Source organism: Copadichromis virginalis, linkage group LG12 (assembly GCF_057382275.1).
Source record: "Copadichromis virginalis isolate Kocher_CV1m ecotype Utaka linkage group LG12, C_Virginalis_male_GT1.1, whole genome shotgun sequence".
Lineage (NCBI taxonomy): Eukaryota > Metazoa > Chordata > Actinopteri > Cichliformes > Cichlidae > Copadichromis > Copadichromis virginalis.
This window is the reverse complement of record NC_140629.1, coordinates 7,935,062-7,952,891: the sequence shown is the minus strand read 5'-3', so window position 1 is coordinate 7,952,891 and position 17,830 is coordinate 7,935,062. Positions and strand designations below refer to the sequence as shown.

The 17,830-nt window shown below is 40.4% G+C and overlaps 2 protein-coding genes and 1 long non-coding RNA gene across 3 annotated transcripts; all 3 read left to right on the top strand.

The window, feature by feature from the left end:
• The first annotated feature begins 1,720 nt into the window (after nt 1–1,720).
• On the top strand, nt 1,721–3,190 carry LOC146696449 (uncharacterized). The gene has a single exon (XM_085474106.1). The coding sequence runs from the start codon at nt 1,867–1,869 to the stop codon at nt 2,830–2,832; it is 966 nt and encodes a 321-aa protein (XP_085330232.1). The 5' UTR covers nt 1,721–1,866; the 3' UTR covers nt 2,833–3,190.
• Nucleotides 3,191–4,993: 1,803 nt separating this feature from the next.
• LOC146696448 (uncharacterized) lies at nt 4,994–6,504 on the top strand. The gene has a single exon (XM_085474105.1). It carries the CDS (start codon nt 5,083–5,085, stop codon nt 6,046–6,048), a length of 966 nt encoding a protein of 321 aa, XP_085330231.1. The 5' UTR covers nt 4,994–5,082; the 3' UTR covers nt 6,049–6,504.
• Nucleotides 6,505–10,810: 4,306 nt separating this feature from the next.
• On the top strand, nt 10,811–12,957 carry LOC146696447 (uncharacterized). Its single transcript, XR_014923247.1, has 2 exons — nt 10,811–12,738; nt 12,820–12,957. It is a non-coding gene; the product is annotated as an uncharacterized LOC146696447 (long non-coding RNA).
• Nucleotides 12,958–17,830: the final 4,873 nt, after the last annotated feature.

The following is a 17,830-nucleotide window of genomic DNA, read 5'->3' as shown; positions in this document are numbered from 1 at the left end:
TTCTTCAATAAGTAGTAGAATAGGCAGTTCTTTATACATAAAGCGTAGTGTTTTGTTAAAAAATAAAGTGGCACAGCGGCACTGTGTTAAAGGCCTGTGTTTTTACCATCAGCGTGACAGCACCGTGCCGCCTTTGCAGTTTTAAGGCCCAGGGAAACAAGCCTGCCAGCGCTCTGTAGCGGCTGTGACCGCTGCCGATAAGGAAAGGCTGCTCTTCATAGAGGACTCAAGCTCGGGGAAACGTTTTCTGGTCGACTCTGGCTCCCAGAAGAGCCTCTGGAACTCTTGTGTCGTCTTTACAATGGTATATTATTTAATCTCAAAAAAAACAAAATAAAAAAAAATTGGAGATTTCCCGTATCACATAACATGTGCAGGTACACTGGTACAGCACATGTGAGCGAAATTCTTATGTGTGTGCAACAGAGGTGTGCAAAATACAATAACATAAGAACAAGCAAAATATACGAATGGGTAAATCTGAGAATTATAAGAATAAATATATGTACAAATATAAGAGTGTATGTTAGGGCTGTTCGATATAACGATATATATCAAATGACAATATAAAAATGTCTATCGTTTCCTATTACGCTATCGTTTGTTTCGTGATGTCATAAAATAAACTGTTTACAGCAGTATTTTTCATCGTTTTGACGGTCACCTTAGTGGCTATATTAATTTCTTAAAGTTCTCTCTTTCTCTTATATTTAATATAACCACACTATGGGCGGGCAAGTGCCTGTTTTTACGTGTTTTCGTTAGCAACAATGACGGTAAAACCATCGCGTGGTTCCGCTGTACGCTTGTTTGTTTTCCACGTAAACCTTTCACAATAAAGCTCAAGATCCTGTTGAGACTTTTCAAAACAAACTGAATCACATGAGAGAGTATGCAGAGTTTACAGATGAGAAGCAAACAAAGAGCCGTCAGACTCAAACTATATGTATACACCTGCCCGCCTTCGTAAACAACTAAATGCTATGTTGCCCTATCATTTTTTGATTGGTCCACATGGTATATTTTTTCACCAATAGGAAAGGCTGGGGGAGTTGGGAGGGGGACTGAGTGCTTTCTAGTGTTTTTCCTTATAAAAACCGTTTCTTCCCGCAGTAAATATAAACAACGATAGTATTCAGGAAGAAAACCTGCATATATTATACTGAACATAAAGTTGTTTGCAAAACTTGTGCATAATTTTTACAAATGTACAACTTCTATTCGCATTTCAAGTTATGAAAACAATTCCTTAAACATGTTTGTGGCTTTTACAGTAAAAATGACAAGTATTTTCTACTCGGATTTTGAATTTTTTTTTGTCTGAATTTAGATCTATTGTGCAAATATAGTATAAATGAAAAATTAACTCAAATTTCAGATATTTGAGGTTGTGCCAAAAAAAAAAAGAAGATTTTTTTAAAGGTGAAATATAGAGGTAAAATCTAAAGTAGTCAAAAACGGCCAATTATACTCTGGACCCCAGAGGGTTACTAAATACATTTACATGTCTTGGTGACTGCAGCTGGAACCTTGGCAAAAAGTGTATGTGTGTGTGTGGAATGCTAGCTACCAGCATTCATAATATAATAGTTACAATAGCAACAGTAACCAGGGGGGTGGGGCTTAAATGACAGAACAAAGACAGGCTACCATGATGTCACATGCCAGGCCACTATGATGTCACATGCCAGGCCACCATGATGTCACATGCCAGGCCATAAAAATCTATAAATAGGGGTGCCTCGACACACAGTTGTAGAATTCCCTTGCAGGTGAATTTAAGCTAGCGATTGAATTGTGTTTTCAGATGAAAGCGCTTATAACCTTCTCCCAAAGTAGAGTACTCTTCCTCCACCCAAACCTAAAATGTATATTTCTAAATACAGGGAAGCAATTGTATTAGAAAATAAATATAAAAATGAACACAGGACCATGGTGCCAAGAACAGTTAAGGCCCCATCTCATCGCGAAATGTGCCCACAGAGGCCAGAAGGCGAAAAACCTGAACACACATTCAGGAAAAAACCAGAACACACAGGCATGAAGAAAGTCATGGCTCAACCTGCTTGTGTGGATACACGCAAAGGGGACAAGCAGCTCCTTGAGAAATCTGGACTTGTCCCCTTTTATTTACAGAAAAACGATTACAGAATCGTTCCAGGCTACCTGCGTAGAAGAAAGGCAGAGAAAGAAAAGGCTAAGCAGGACAATGATGCCTGGTTAACAAAACAACAGGAAACAGTTAAACCACTGGCCGAACAGGAGAAACAAAACATTCTCCAGGGCCTAAAGAGGAGGTTTAATGAGCTAAACTTTGAATATCAATCCCTCCCTTTTACTATCTCCCCTTCACAGCACAAAAAATACAATTACAAAATGTTTCTCGAAGAGGCAATGAGTCAAGTTGAAAAAGACATTGCCCTTTTTGAGGAACATAAATACATTTACGTAGGCAGGGAAGATGCATCTGACGAACAACAGTTACAGCGGACTCCACTGCCACCCATTAGACCGAAAAAGACAAAGTTGACACCCGCTCCTCAAGTCACACAACCAACGAAAAAGGAAACTTTCTCGACCGACAACCTACCACCTTTTCGTAGGATGTGTGTTCCACCTATATCCAGAAGTGGAAAGCAACCTATTCCCATGACTGAGAACCTTCACAGACAACCTATTCCCACCCAACTAGTTATAATTCCACGACCTAGTCCTGTCCCTCTGCCACCTATTTGTAAAAAAGCTGAATCTACACCCCGACCACCTGTAAGACCTCCAATGAAACGAGGTGTAACACCCATCCTTCCACCCATTTCCACCAAAAAGCTGTAGTGCTGTACCGTTAGAGTAGTTTTTTAACTACCTAACCCCCAACCGGTCTTGACAGAAGCCGCACCATCTGAGCCTGGTTCTGTCGAAGGTTTCTTCTTTTTAAGACAAAGGAGTTTTTCCTTCCCACCGTCGCCCAGTGCTTGCTCAGATGAGATCATTTGATTGTTGGGGTTTTCTTAAACATAAATTGGCCTATTGAAAAAATGTAGTGGTTCTTACTACATTTTATTTTCAATAGACCAATTTATGTTCAAAGAAAAAAAATTACAGCAGAAAAGAAAGCATGGGAGACATCTGATGCATTTCATTGCTTTTTAAAAAATAATTTATAATTTATCTGGAACAAATAAAAGAAAGTAAAAATAATCTTTTGTGGATTCTTTTTCTTCAATAAGTAGTAGAATAGGCAGTTCTTTATACATAAAGCGTAGTGTTTTGTTAAAAAATAAAGTGGCACAGCGGCACTGTGTTAAAGGCCTGTGTTTTTACCATCAGCGTGACAGCACCGTGCCGCCTTTGCAGTTTTAAGGCCCAGGGAAACAAGCCTGCCAGCGCTCTGTAGCGGCTGTGACCGCTGCCGATAAGGAAAGGCTGCTCTTCATAGAGGACTCAAGCTCGGGGAAACGTTTTCTGGTCGACTCTGGCTCCCAGAAGAGCCTCTGGAACTCTTGTGTCGTCTTTACAATGGTATATTATTTAATCTCAAAAAAAACAAAATAAAAAAAAATTGGAGATTTCCCGTATCACATAACATGTGCAGGTACACTGGTACAGCACATGTGAGCGAAATTCTTATGTGTGTGCAACAGAGGTGTGCAAAATACAATAACATAAGAACAAGCAAAATATACGAATGGGTAAATCTGAGAATTATAAGAATAAATATATGTACAAATATAAGAGTGTATGTTAGGGCTGTTCGATATAACGATATATATCAAATGACAATATAAAAATGTCTATCGTTTCCTATTACGCTATCGTTTGTTTCGTGATGTCGTAAAATAAACTGTTTACAGCAGTATTTTTCATCGTTTTGACGGTCACCTTAGTGGCTATATTAATTTCTTAAAGTTCTCTCTTTCTCTTATATTTAATATAACCACACTATGGGCGGGCAAGTGCCTGTTTTTACGTGTTTTCGTTAGCAACAATGACGGTAAAACCATCGCGTGGTTCCGCTGTACGCTTGTTTGTTTTCCACGTAAACCTTTCACAATAAAGCTCAAGATCCTGTTGAGACTTTTCAAAACAAACTGAATCACATGAGAGAGTATGCAGAGTTTACAGATGAGAAGCAAACAAAGAGCCGTCAGACTCAAACTATATGTATACACCTGCCCGCCTTCGTAAACAACTAAATGCTATGTTGCCCTATCATTTTTTGATTGGTCCACATGGTATATTTTTTCACCAATAGGAAAGGCTGGGGGAGTTGGGAGGGGGACTGAGTGCTTTCTAGTGTTTTTCCTTATAAAAACCGTTTCTTCCCGCAGTAAATATAAACAACGATAGTATTCAGGAAGAAAACCTGCATATATTATACTGAACATAAAGTTGTTTGCAAAACTTGTGCATAATTTTTACAAATGTACAACTTCTATTCGCATTTCAAGTTATGAAAACAATTCCTTAAACATGTTTGTGGCTTTTACAGTAAAAATGACAAGTATTTTCTACTCGGATTTTGAATTTTTTTTGTCTGAATTTAGATCTATTGTGCAAATATAGTATAAATGAAAAATTAACTCAAATTTCAGATATTTGAGGTTGTGCCAAAAAAAAAAGAAGAAGATTTTTTTAAAGGTGAAATATAGAGGTAAAATCTAAAGTAGTCAAAAACGGCCAATTATACTCTGGACCCCAGAGGGTTACTAAATACATTTACATGTCTTGGTGACTGCAGCTGGAACCTTGGCAAAAAGTGTATGTGTGTGTGTGGAATGCTAGCTACCAGCATTCATAATATAATAGTTACAATAGCAACAGTAACCAGGGGGGTGGGGCTTAAATGACAGAACAAAGACAGGCTACCATGATGTCACATGCCAGGCCACTATGATGTCACATGCCAGGCCACCATGATGTCACATGCCAGGCCATAAAAATCTATAAATAGGGGTGCCTCGACACACAGTTGTAGAATTCCCTTGCAGGTGAATTTAAGCTAGCGATTGAATTGTGTTTTCAGATGAAAGCGCTTATAACCTTCTCCCAAAGTAGAGTACTCTTCCTCCACCCAAACCTAAAATGTATATTTCTAAATACAGGGAAGCAATTGTATTAGAAAATAAATATAAAAATGAACACAGGACCATGGTGCCAAGAACAGTTAAGGCCCCATCTCATCGCGAAATGTGCCCACAGAGGCCAGAAGGCGAAAAACCTGAACACACATTCAGGAAAAAACCAGAACACACAGGCATGAAGAAAGTCATGGCTCAACCTGCTTGTGTGGATACACGCAAAGGGGACAAGCAGCTCCTTGAGAAATCTGGACTTGTCCCCTTTTATTTACAGAAAAACGATTACAGAATCGTTCCAGGCTACCTGCGTAGAAGAAAGGCAGAGAAAGAAAAGGCTAAGCAGGACAATGATGCCTGGTTAACAAAACAACAGGAAACAGTTAAACCACTGGCCGAACAGGAGAAACAAAACATTCTCCAGGGCCTAAAGAGGAGGTTTAATGAGCTAAACTTTGAATATCAATCCCTCCCTTTTACTATCTCCCCTTCACAGCACAAAAAATACAATTACAAAATGTTTCTCGAAGAGGCAATGAGTCAAGTTGAAAAAGACATTGCCCTTTTTGAGGAACATAAATACATTTACGTAGGCAGGGAAGATGCATCTGACGAACAACAGTTACAGCGGACTCCACTGCCACCCATTAGACCGAAAAAGACAAAGTTGACACCCGCTCCTCAAGTCACACAACCAACGAAAAAGGAAACTTTCTCGACCGACAACCTACCACCTTTTCGTAGGATGTGTGTTCCACCTATATCCAGAAGTGGAAAGCAACCTATTCCCATGACTGAGAACCTTCACAGACAACCTATTCCCACCCAACTAGTTATAATTCCACGACCTAGTCCTGTCCCTCTGCCACCTATTTGTAAAAAAGCTGAATCTACACCCCGACCACCTGTAAGACCTCCAATGAAACGAGGTGTAACACCCATCCTTCCACCCATTTCCACCAAAAAGCTGTAGTGCTGTACCGTTAGAGTAGTTTTTTAACTACCTAACCCCCAACCGGTCTTGACAGAAGCCGCACCATCTGAGCCTGGTTCTGTCGAAGGTTTCTTCTTTTTAAGACAAAGGAGTTTTTCCTTCCCACCGTCGCCCAGTGCTTGCTCAGATGAGATCATTTGATTGTTGGGGTTTTCTTAAACATAAATTGGCCTATTGAAAAAATGTAGTGGTTCTTACTACATTTTATTTTCAATAGACCAATTTATGTTCAAAAAAAAAAATTACAGCAGAAAAGAAAGCATGGGAGACATCTGATGCATTTCATTGCTTTTTAAAAAATAATTTATAATTTATCTGGAACAAATAAAAGAAAGTAAAAATAATCTTTTGTGGATTCTTTTTCTTCAATAAGTAGTAGAATAGGCAGTTCTTTATACATAAAGCGTAGTGTTTTGTTAAAAAATAAAGTGGCACAGCGGCACTGTGTTAAAGGCCTGTGTTTTTACCATCAGCGTGACAGCACCGTGCCGCCTTTGCAGTTTTAAGGCCCAGGGAAACAAGCCTGCCAGCGCTCTGTAGCGGCTGTGACCGCTGCCGATAAGGAAAGGCTGCTCTTCATAGAGGACTCAAGCTCGGGGAAACGTTTTCTGGTCGACTCTGGCTCCCAGAAGAGCCTCTGGAACTCTTGTGTCGTCTTTACAATGGTATATTATTTAATCTCAAAAAAAACAAAATAAAAAAAAATTGGAGATTTCCCGTATCACATAACATGTGCAGGTACACTGGTACAGCACATGTGAGCGAAATTCTTATGTGTGTGCAACAGAGGTGTGCAAAATACAATAACATAAGAACAAGCAAAATATACGAATGGGTAAATCTGAGAATTATAAGAATAAATATATGTACAAATATAAGAGTGTATGTTAGGGCTGTTCGATATAACGATATATATCAAATGACAATATAAAAATGTCTATCGTTTCCTATTACGCTATCGTTTGTTTCGTGATGTCGTAAAATAAACTGTTTACAGCAGTATTTTTCATCGTTTTGACGGTCACCTTAGTGGCTATATTAATTTCTTAAAGTTCTCTCTTTCTCTTATATTTAATATAACCACACTATGGGCGGGCAAGTGCCTGTTTTTACGTGTTTTCGTTAGCAACAATGACGGTAAAACCATCGCGTGGTTCCGCTGTACGCTTGTTTGTTTTCCACGTAAACCTTTCACAATAAAGCTCAAGATCCTGTTGAGACTTTTCAAAACAAACTGAATCACATGAGAGAGTATGCAGAGTTTACAGATGAGAAGCAAACAAAGAGCCGTCAGACTCAAACTATATGTATACACCTGCCCGCCTTCGTAAACAACTAAATGCTATGTTGCCCTATCATTTTTTGATTGGTCCACATGGTATATTTTTTCACCAATAGGAAAGGCTGGGGGAGTTGGGAGGGGGACTGAGTGCTTTCTAGTGTTTTTCCTTGTAAAAACCGTTTCTTCCCGCAGTAAATATAAACAACGATAGTATTCAGGAAGAAAACCTGCATATATTATACTGAACATAAAGTTGTTTGCAAAACTTGTGCATAATTTTTACAAATGTACAACTTGTTCAAGCGGCCTGTTCCCCTAGAGCTCACTAGTTCGGGACACTATTGTGTGGACATTAGAGATGAAAATACTACAGAAAGCTGCAATGAAAATGAAGTTCTCATGGTAACTGCTGAAATGTCTACAAAAGAGAAACAGAAAGTCCTTGTGAAACTTCATAAGCAGTTTGGTCATGCATCTGCAGAGAGGATATTGAGGCTCATCCAAAGCTCTGGCAATACAGATAAACAATGTGCAGTTATTCTACAAGAGATAGTTCGTGACTGTGACATTTGTCAGAAATATTGCAAAACCAAGCCGAGACCTGCTGTTGGTCTACCCCTGGCTTCTGAGTATAATGAGACAGTAGCGATGGATCTACATGAGCTGGAGCCCAATGTGTGGTACCTTCACATCATCGACCACTTCACACGCTTCAGTGCCGGCAGCATCGTAAAGACAAAGAAAGCTGCAGAGATCGTCAACTCCTTCATTCACACCTGGATAAGCATTCACGGTGCCCCCAGACGGCTCTACACAGACAACGGCGGAGAGTTCAACAACACAGACATTCGGGACATGGCTGAAAACTTCAACATTGAGGTAAAAACAACGGCGGGGTATAGTCCCTGGAGCAACGGACTACTGGAGAGACATAACATGACACTTACAGAAATCCTCCTGAAGGTAAAAAAGGAACGAGGATGTGACTGGCACACTGCGCTAGACTGGGCCCTTATGGCCAAAAACAGTATGCTTAATGTACATGGTTATAGTCCACATCAACTTGTGTTTGGCCAAAACCCCAACCTTCCTTCTGTGTTGATGGATAAGCCACCTGCCTTAGAGGGCACAACTGTAAGTGCAAGAGTAGCTGAACATATCTCAGCATTACATGCTTCCAGAAAAGCATTTACTGAGGCAGAGTGTTCAGAAAGGATCAGGAGAGCACTACGCAAACAACTTAGGCCTACAGATGACAAATATGAGGCAGGAGATAAAGTATACTACAAACGAGTCGACTGTACAGAGTGGAAGGGTCCAGGTGTAGTTATTGGGCAGGATGGAACTGTTGTATTTGTAAGACATGGGGGGACTCTTGTAAGAGTACACCAGTCAAGATTGACTAAAGTGGATTCACGGACTGGAGATAAACAAATATCACACAGTACTACTGATGATGACAACAAAGACGCAGTTGAAAATGATGACACTGACACACCCGATGGGGAACAGAGTATTAGTGAGGAAGAAGACATCACTATTGACAGAGAAACTAACACTACAGAAAACATGTCTGTCACACACACTACAGAAAACATGTCTGTCACACAAACTGCAAATGAGCCCTCTACACCCACTGATCATGTCTCTGCAAATGTAAAGTTAAGATCAGGACAGCTGATTGCTTTTACCAACAGAGACAACGGTGTTCAACACACAGCCAGAGTGCTAGGCAGAGCGGGAAAAGCAAAAGGGCAATACAAAAACTGGTACAATGTGCAATATCTTGAGCATGATGGTAGTGAAGGTGAAAAGAAAGCTGTAGACATGTCACTTGTTGATGGTCTTTGCACTGAAGCTGAAAACAGAGATGCAGATGTACTCATAACAAGAGATATTTCCTTTGATTCTGCTAAGCAGCAGGAGATTGAGAGCTGGCAAAGTAATGGTGTGTTTGATGAAGTGAAAGACCTGGGTCAAAAATGTGTGTCTACTAGATGGGTCTGTACACTCAAAGAAACTACTAATGGTGTTGTCCCAAAGGCTCGACTTGTGGCACGGGGGTTTGAAGAGGTAAATACTAAAGAACTACAGAAAGACTCTCCAACATGTGCGTCTGAGTCCCTCAGACTGGTGCTAGCTGTGATATGTCAAAACAAGTGGAGAGTAAATTCAATGGACATTAAATCTGCCTTCTTGCAGGGAATGCAACTGTCAAGAGACATCTATCTTCGTCCCCCACCTGAAGCTGGCAAGGACAATGTTCTATGGAAACTGAAAAAGTGTGTTTATGGACTTGCAGATGCTTCACTTTATTGGTACAATAAGGTCAAAGACATTATGCTCAAAACTGGTGGTAAAATATCACAGGTTGATCCTGCAGTGTTCTATTGGCAGAATGAACAATCTGAGGTTACAGGAGTGCTTGCATGTCACGTTGATGATTTCCTTTGGGCTGGTTCAAGTCACTTTGCAACTCATATCATTCCTGTACTGAAATCTACCTTCCTTGTGGGCCGTGAAGAACATGACAGCTTTTCTTATGTTGGTATGGACATTTGTACAGTTAATGATGTAATAGAGGTGCATCAACAACTTTACATTGACAACCTACAACCGGTTCAGCTACAAGCAGCACGGGCTGTACAGAGGGAGGCTCCCTTAAGTGAAACAGAACGTGAGCAACTCAGGTCAAAAATAGGACAGATTTTGTGGGTTGCCAAACAAACAAGGCCTGATGTTATGTTTGACACATGTAGCCTTGGATCTAATATCAAAGATGCAACTGTACAGTCTATTCATGAAGTGAACAAAGTTATCCGTAAACTTAAGGCAGAGAAAGTGACTCTTAAGTTTCAGCACTTGGGTAACAGTGAGGATCTGGCATTGGTTGTTTTCAGTGATGCTTCATTTGGCAACCTTCCTGATGGCGGTACTCAAGGAGGGGCATTAATCGTCCTTATGGGTAAAGGAGGAAAGTTTTGTCCTCTCTTCTGGCAGTCTAAAAAAATCAGGCGCGTGGTCAGAAGTACACTGGCAGGAGAAACTCTTGCCATGTCAGATGGAATAGACAGTGCTGTCTTCCTGGCAACACTTTTTTCTGAGCTTACAACTGGTAACACTGGTCTAAACGCTCTTCCTTTGATCTGTGTAACTGATAATCATTCCTTGTTTGATGCACTCAAGTCTACTAAGCAGGTTACAGAGAAGAGACTGAGGCTAGAAATGAGCAGCATTAAAGAGCTCATACAAGCCAAGAAAATCAGACAGGTTTGTTGGTCAGATTCAAAATCTCAACTTGCTGATTGTCTGACGAAAAAGGGAGTTTCACCTTTAACCCTTCTAAAGGCGCTAGATGAAGGACTCTGGATACTGTAATCCTTTGTCTACAAAGTTGTCTTTGCATTCAAATGTACCATTGTTTATTGTGTGCAATGATAGTATGCTTTAAGTAAAACAAAGCACTTTTGAAATGTTTTTTTTGTTTATATAAATATATACATATATGTATACAAATGTTTACTGGGGTGTGTTTATACTCTTATTTTATTTTTTTAAGAAAGAGGGAGATTGTTAACTTGTTATTTTCTGTTTTATCGCGAGAGTACGGTTGCCCGCGAAGTGTTGTTGTTGTGGTCCGTATGTAAAATGGCGGAAGGAATAAAAGCGCTGTGAATGAGAGTACAACGTCGTGTCTTTTGAGTTAACACTATCGTTGTTTATATTTACTGCGGGAAGAAACGGTTTTTATAAGGAAAAACACTAGAAAGCACTCAGTCCCCCTCCCAACTCCCCCAGCCTTTCCTATTGGTGAAAAAATATACCATGTGGACCAATCAAAAAATGATAGGGCAACATAGCATTTAGTTGTTTACGAAGGCGGGCAGGTGTATACATATAGTTTGAGTCTGACGGCTCTTTGTTTGCTTCTCATCTGTAAACTCTGCATACTCTCTCATGTGATTCAGTTTGTTTTGAAAAGTCTCAACAGGATCTTGAGCTTTATTGTGAAAGGTTTACGTGGAAAACAAACAAGCGTACAGCGGAACCACGCGATGGTTTTACCGTCATTGTTGCTAACGAAAACACGTAAAAACAGGCACTTGCCCGCCCATAGTGTGGTTATATTAAATATAAGAGAAAGAGAGAACTTTAAGAAATTAATATAGCCACTAAGGTGACCGTCAAAACGATGAAAAATACTGCTGTAAACAGTTTATTTTACGACATCACGAAACAAACGATAGCGTAATAGGAAACGATAGACATTTTTATATCGTCATTTGATATATATCGTTATATCGAACAGCCCTAACATACACTCTTATATTTGTACATATATTTATTCTTATAATTCTCAGATTTACCCATTCGTATATTTTGCTTGTTCTTATGTTATTGTATTTTGCACACCTCTGTTGCACACACATAAGAATTTCGCTCACATGTGCTGTACCAGTGTACCTGCACATGTTATGTGATACGGGAAATCTCCAATTTTTTTTTTATTTTGTTTTTTTTTTAGATTAAATAATATACCATTGTAAAGACGACACAAGAGTTCCAGAGGCTCTTCTGGGAGCCAGAGTCGACCAGAAAACGTTTCCCCGAGCTTGAGTCCTCTATGAAGAGCAGCCTTTCCTTATCGGCAGCGGTCACAGCCGCTACAGAGCGCTGGCAGGCTTGTTTCCCTGGGCCTTAAAACTGCAAAGGCGGCACGGTGCTGTCACGCTGATGGTAAAAACACAGGCCTTTAACACAGTGCCGCTGTGCCACTTTATTTTTTAACAAAACACTACGCTTTATGTATAAAGAACTGCCTATTCTACTACTTATTGAAGAAAAAGAATCCACAAAAGATTATTTTTACTTTCTTTTATTTGTTCCAGATAAATTATAAATTATTTTTTAAAAAGCAATGAAATGCATCAGATGTCTCCCATGCTTTCTTTTCTGCTGTAATTTTTTTTTTTTTTTTTAACATAAATTGGTCTATTTGTCATGGTCCGCGGCCCGGCGTCTGAGGTGCTGATGGGATGCCCACTCCCGTGGGCGTGGCCGCTGACTCCACACCTGCATCCCATCCCAGGCGATCACCAGGTGGACCATTTAATCCTGCCCAGCCTGCTGCTCCACGCCAGTCCGTAGTCGTCCTTCAGCGGTAACGTACACCTGCGGGAAAGCCCTTATGTAAACCTATCCGTGTGAACTAACACTAACTCTGCCTTGTATACTCAGATCACAGCTCGGCGTGTTTGAGCCACCAGCCTGTCCACCTGCCTGTCCGGAATTTGGATCACAATCAGCCCCAGCCGCCTCGCCCTTTCTGGAGCTTCTCCCCACGGACCCTCACCCCTCCCTCCAGTTCCCTTGGCCCCGCTATCATCGTAAGACGCGTACACTACCTCCCCTCGTATGCTGCCGGTTTACCCGCACCCCAATAATCCTTTTTTCTTTTTCTGTTTCAGCCTCCCACGGTCCCGCTCTCGGCGTTTCCTGCGCGATTCTTCTCCCGGTCCCTCGGTTTCTCTGGTTCCGTGCGTTTTCTCCCTTCTACTCTCCCGGGACACTCTCAGTTATAATAAAGTTTATTTTTTTCTCTCGTACCGCTGTGTGTGTGTTCTGCTCCTGGGTCCAGCTTGTGTGTTGAACTTCGGTTCTTGACACTATTGAACCTAAATATCTATTTAAACATAATGTCACCTATATGTATAGAAATGTTGCAAAAGGTTCCAAAAGTTAACTGCCCATTTATAATCTCCCTTCTCTGTGACTCCTTCTGTGTTCATACAGGCTGACTGTAATAGAGAAATTGCTGATTTGCCAGCAGATGGAGACTGAGAGTCCAAATGATCTGAGTCTTGATTAAGTTGATCAGAGGGGATTCCCGCAGAATTTTCCTTGTTGTTCAGTGAAGATCAGGTCTTGATAACATTATGAAGGTTGTTGTGCCACATTTTGGCACACGTTTGCTCTCTGTTTGTCTAATCGCAGGCTTTGCTAATGTGTAGAGCAAAGCAAAAAAACAAAAAAAGCTAAACTATGATGCAACATTGGGTTATGGAGTTTAAGTGATTAAAAAAGGGTGTATGCTACAAACTACACCCAGCTGGTAAGGCTGGTTGCCAGAGAGCCTTCACTGATCAATGTTTTTCTACAGCAACAAGGTCTATAAAACCACATATCGTTGTGTTGTTTTACAGGCTTTAAGGTGTATTCTGTGTGCATTTTGTCAAAGAAACTGCAAAAATAAAATGCAAAAACAGGCAAAGGAAACACACTGGTCACAACAATAAAAATTGTAAATCCTTTGTGTCTTTAAATGATTTTTTTGGATTCTCTTCCCAAAGTAAAAAGAATAAATCAATCATTTCAAACATTCCAAAGTGTATTCAAACGAGATAGACAGCAGGTTGTAACAGGCTGGACTCTGATGTTGACTTAATAGTTTCTCAACTGAGCCTGTCTTTCCGTTCACTGTGAAAGTGCTGTTTTGCCCACATGTGGTTAGTAAAGCAATATAGTTATCCCCATGGCAAAAGACCTAATTAAGCTTTGCGACAACAGCTCTGGAACACAAAGCTCATTTGTTACTAATGGGAAATCAGCCCCGACTGTCATGTGAATGTGACTCTGCCATCTATGCATGAACCTCAGGCAGTAATGTGAAGGGAGGGTGGTCAGTATCCTGAATGCAACCTTTGTATTTGTGAAGCTTTTTCCCCACAGCAAGCCTTTTGTTGGCCTGGTCTGTGTCACCAAAAACTGTGACCCACCATAATGTTTAATACGTAGACGGTGCTGATGAGATACACAGTGATAATTATACTGTCATACAGATGATGTGCTAGTAAAAAGAATTTATGATGAGTGCAGCCTCATGTTGTTTATGTTTAATATTTAAATATCTTTATATTACTATTTTTATGTAATACACTCTATCGTAGTGTCATAGTACTTCATAGTGCTGAAGTAGATGATACTTTTACTGCACTACAGTACACAACACCACACAAGAACATACTGTATGGTTTGGTAAAATATAGTATATTGTGAAACTGCACAATATACTACTGTAAATTTTAAAAATCTATCATTGTGCTGTAAGACTACTCTCACATAAAACACTGCCTGAAACAATTACATGAAAATTAAACACAACAATATCATCATACAGACAGCTGAAACTGAAAGCGAAAGTATAACACAGTGATGGAGGAGTGGAGAGGCAAATTTCGTGGTACTAACTCTTAAATAGTACTGTAATATTAGTAATAGTTATTATTATTATTATTATTATTATAGAGATAATAATAGTAGTATTTATTGCTAATAAAGTAATAGAGTTTTAAGTTTGTCAACTCCAAACCACTGATTTTAACACAGGAGATTCTTTTTTCACACATTTATCTTCACTCACAGTGTAAACAGAAACTGTGACAGGACCAGATTGTTTGCTGTATTTTTTCCCGATTAACTGTATTTACATTTGTCACTCATTAAACCTTTGTTGACGGAAAACAAGGCCCCAGGTGCTCATATATTCCATTCATGCCCATTCCAGTTGTTAATGATTACCTAATGTTATTGTATTTTTGTCATTACAGACCATCAAATACTGCTGTTTAAACCCAGCTACCTCCGCTCAGGGAAACAAGGAAGTAGCCCTGGGAGGTACGCGGAGCAGTTCTCGTCTTACAACCAAATTATCTCATTTGAACCAAAACCACATGTTTTCCTAAACATAATTAAATACTTTTGGAGCCAAACCTAAACCTAACAGCTGCCAAAAATAACAGAGAACAAGAAGTGAGAACGAACATAACCTGCAAGTGAAACAGAAGAAAGCGCAGGTGTGAACAGGCCTGTGGTTCTACTCACACACTCAAGCTAGGCGAGCTAAGCTAAGCAAGCTAAGGTTCAGTCAAACATCACTTGATCATTTATGAATCATGGAACTAATACGTGTTTCCAAAATCTTCCAAGGATTAAAATAAATTTATTCGCTTTCTTAGTTCCTTTTTCACTGTTAAGCCATTTGACCGCATACATGTGTGGAAGTTTGATGATGCAAATAAAATTGCGCTTATGCCAAAATCACATGATGAAGAAAATTTACCCCTTTCATGTTTTGCACGCATGGAAGGCCTTACTTCCCATTTCTGATATTTCTTTACTTTCCTCTAATTTTCACACCCTCACGGGACACGAATAGAATGTATGTAGCATGTATCTTTATTGTTATTATGCGGTGCAAAAAAATTTGGTTTGTATCTCCACAGATTTTAATAAGATTAAGTTAAACACACACACACGCACATACACACATATACTATGCAGATATGATTGCAAATATGTAAATTATAATGTGTATTTTTTTTCCATCAAAGCTAATGGAACACTGCAAATTAATATGGTCTGCTGGTCTCAGGCAGGGGTCTCGTGCTTGTTGAATCAAACGCTGTGGGAAAGAATTCTAATTGCTCACCGAGTGACACAGCTAAGCAACAATAGAGCAGTGTTGTCTGCTCATCAGCTCCCTATCATATGCGTGTCACACAGACATACACGGAAGCAGTCTTGGTTAAAAACCTGTTTGATGACCGACTTCTTCAGAAAAAAGAGAGGCTTTTGTCTCTGAGTGATCCAACACATATCATAACAAAAACCTAGTGTGTATCTACATCACATTTATGCTGAAAGACATGTGCCATTGTTTAGTTTAAAAAAAAAAAAACATAAATTACAAGAAACAATTCCACTGCAGGAAGCAGCAAAAAGTACCACAAAGAATGGCCTTCTTAATATGGCACAGACTTATCCCTGTGGGGATATGACATGGATATTACACATATTTCACATGAGGAGGACGTTTTAAACGCTTTCAGGGCCCACAAGAAGGCAACACCCTTAAGCGACCCAATGTCACAGAGTTCTGCAACAAAAGGGCTGTGCGTCTTATCACATCACAACACGTTTGACAAGTTCAGACAGGAAGAGCCACACACTGCCAGGCTCTCACTGAATACAGCAGCATATTAGTTTGTTTATCAAGCAGTCCTTCACAGTTTAACACAGCACAAAAGATATAAAGGAGATAAACAGTACTGCTGCGTTCAGGTGCCTCTGGTGATTTTCCAAACCTTTGCTTGTTCTCTGTGTTTTCCTGAGCGAAACTTAGTTTTGCATACAGTGTTCCTGTCAATAACGCCATCTACCCACCATGTAACTATTGGAACTATCACTGAACCAGAAGGAGTGAACTGCCTATTTATTTTTGTACAGTTTTTCCTCTTGTGCTTTGGTGAGTTAGGGAAACCACGTCTTTTTTTCTTCTTTTTACATTTTGTTTCACATAGGGTTAGGTAACACTTCCTCTTACTGGTTGGTTTTGTTTTTAGCTTTGCCTATGCCTTCAGTTTTGGGTACTGACCTTTTGACCAAGAGTCACTGCTCTTGCTCTTGACGAAGGCGGTCGCACTTTTCTCCTCTCCTCCCCTCCCTTAGCTTCCCTGCTTAGCCTCTTATGTCCTTGTCTAGTCTCGTGTTTTTTGTATTACTTTTCCCTGGAACACTCTCTCACAGTCTGTTCTCTAAAACCTAAAAGAGGAATTATGGATTTGATCAACTGGTCCCTAAATGCAATTGACACCCCTTTCTCAACGAGAAGTTTGGGCTTGGGTGAGCCTGAGTGCTGAAGATATCTACCTATTCGGAACCATGGTAACAGGGTTCTTTCTGATCGGAGCTGGCTTGGCCCTGACTTATCAAAGATTTAAGAAAGCAGAACCGGCTGTTCAAACCCCCACAAGGCTGCCCGCTGGGATTGAAATGATGGGACAAGGCGTGAGTTTCTCAAAATGGGCTCATTGAGTGCAGCACGGATAAGATCTTGGAGAACGCACGGCTGCCGTGAATACTCAGAATAAGATCTCTGAGTGCAGACTGGATTACATCTTGGAGGGGCTCGCTCGGAATAACATCTCTGAGCGCAAATTGGATGACATCTTGGGGAGGCTCACTGTGGTCGTGAGTTCTCAGAATCGGCTCTTTGAGCACAAGAATGACAACATCACAGAGCGCAAGTTTGATAACATCATGGAGAAGCTCACGGCTCTCCAACGGGAGATTGAGAGACCAGTGTTGGACTGTTAGAACAGCTTTGAAATTCATATGAGCTGTTCGCACTAAAGTAAAAAGCACCATCACTTCATGCGGATACCCTTTCGGCGCCAGCTGCGGTCGCAAGGCTGGAGCCGAACAAAAAAACCCTGATAACGACTGTGTTTAGTCTGTTCCTTCCCATTCCATGCAAGACCACCTGGGTTGGCTGGAAGACTGTTTACTTAGCCTGGCAGGGCGAAGGACACTGTCTCAGCTGAACTCTGGACACGCACACACATACATATATACTGATATGCACACACTTATCCCCCCTCCCTTTCCAAACGCCTTCGATGCTTGTTCCCTCCTGGGAAC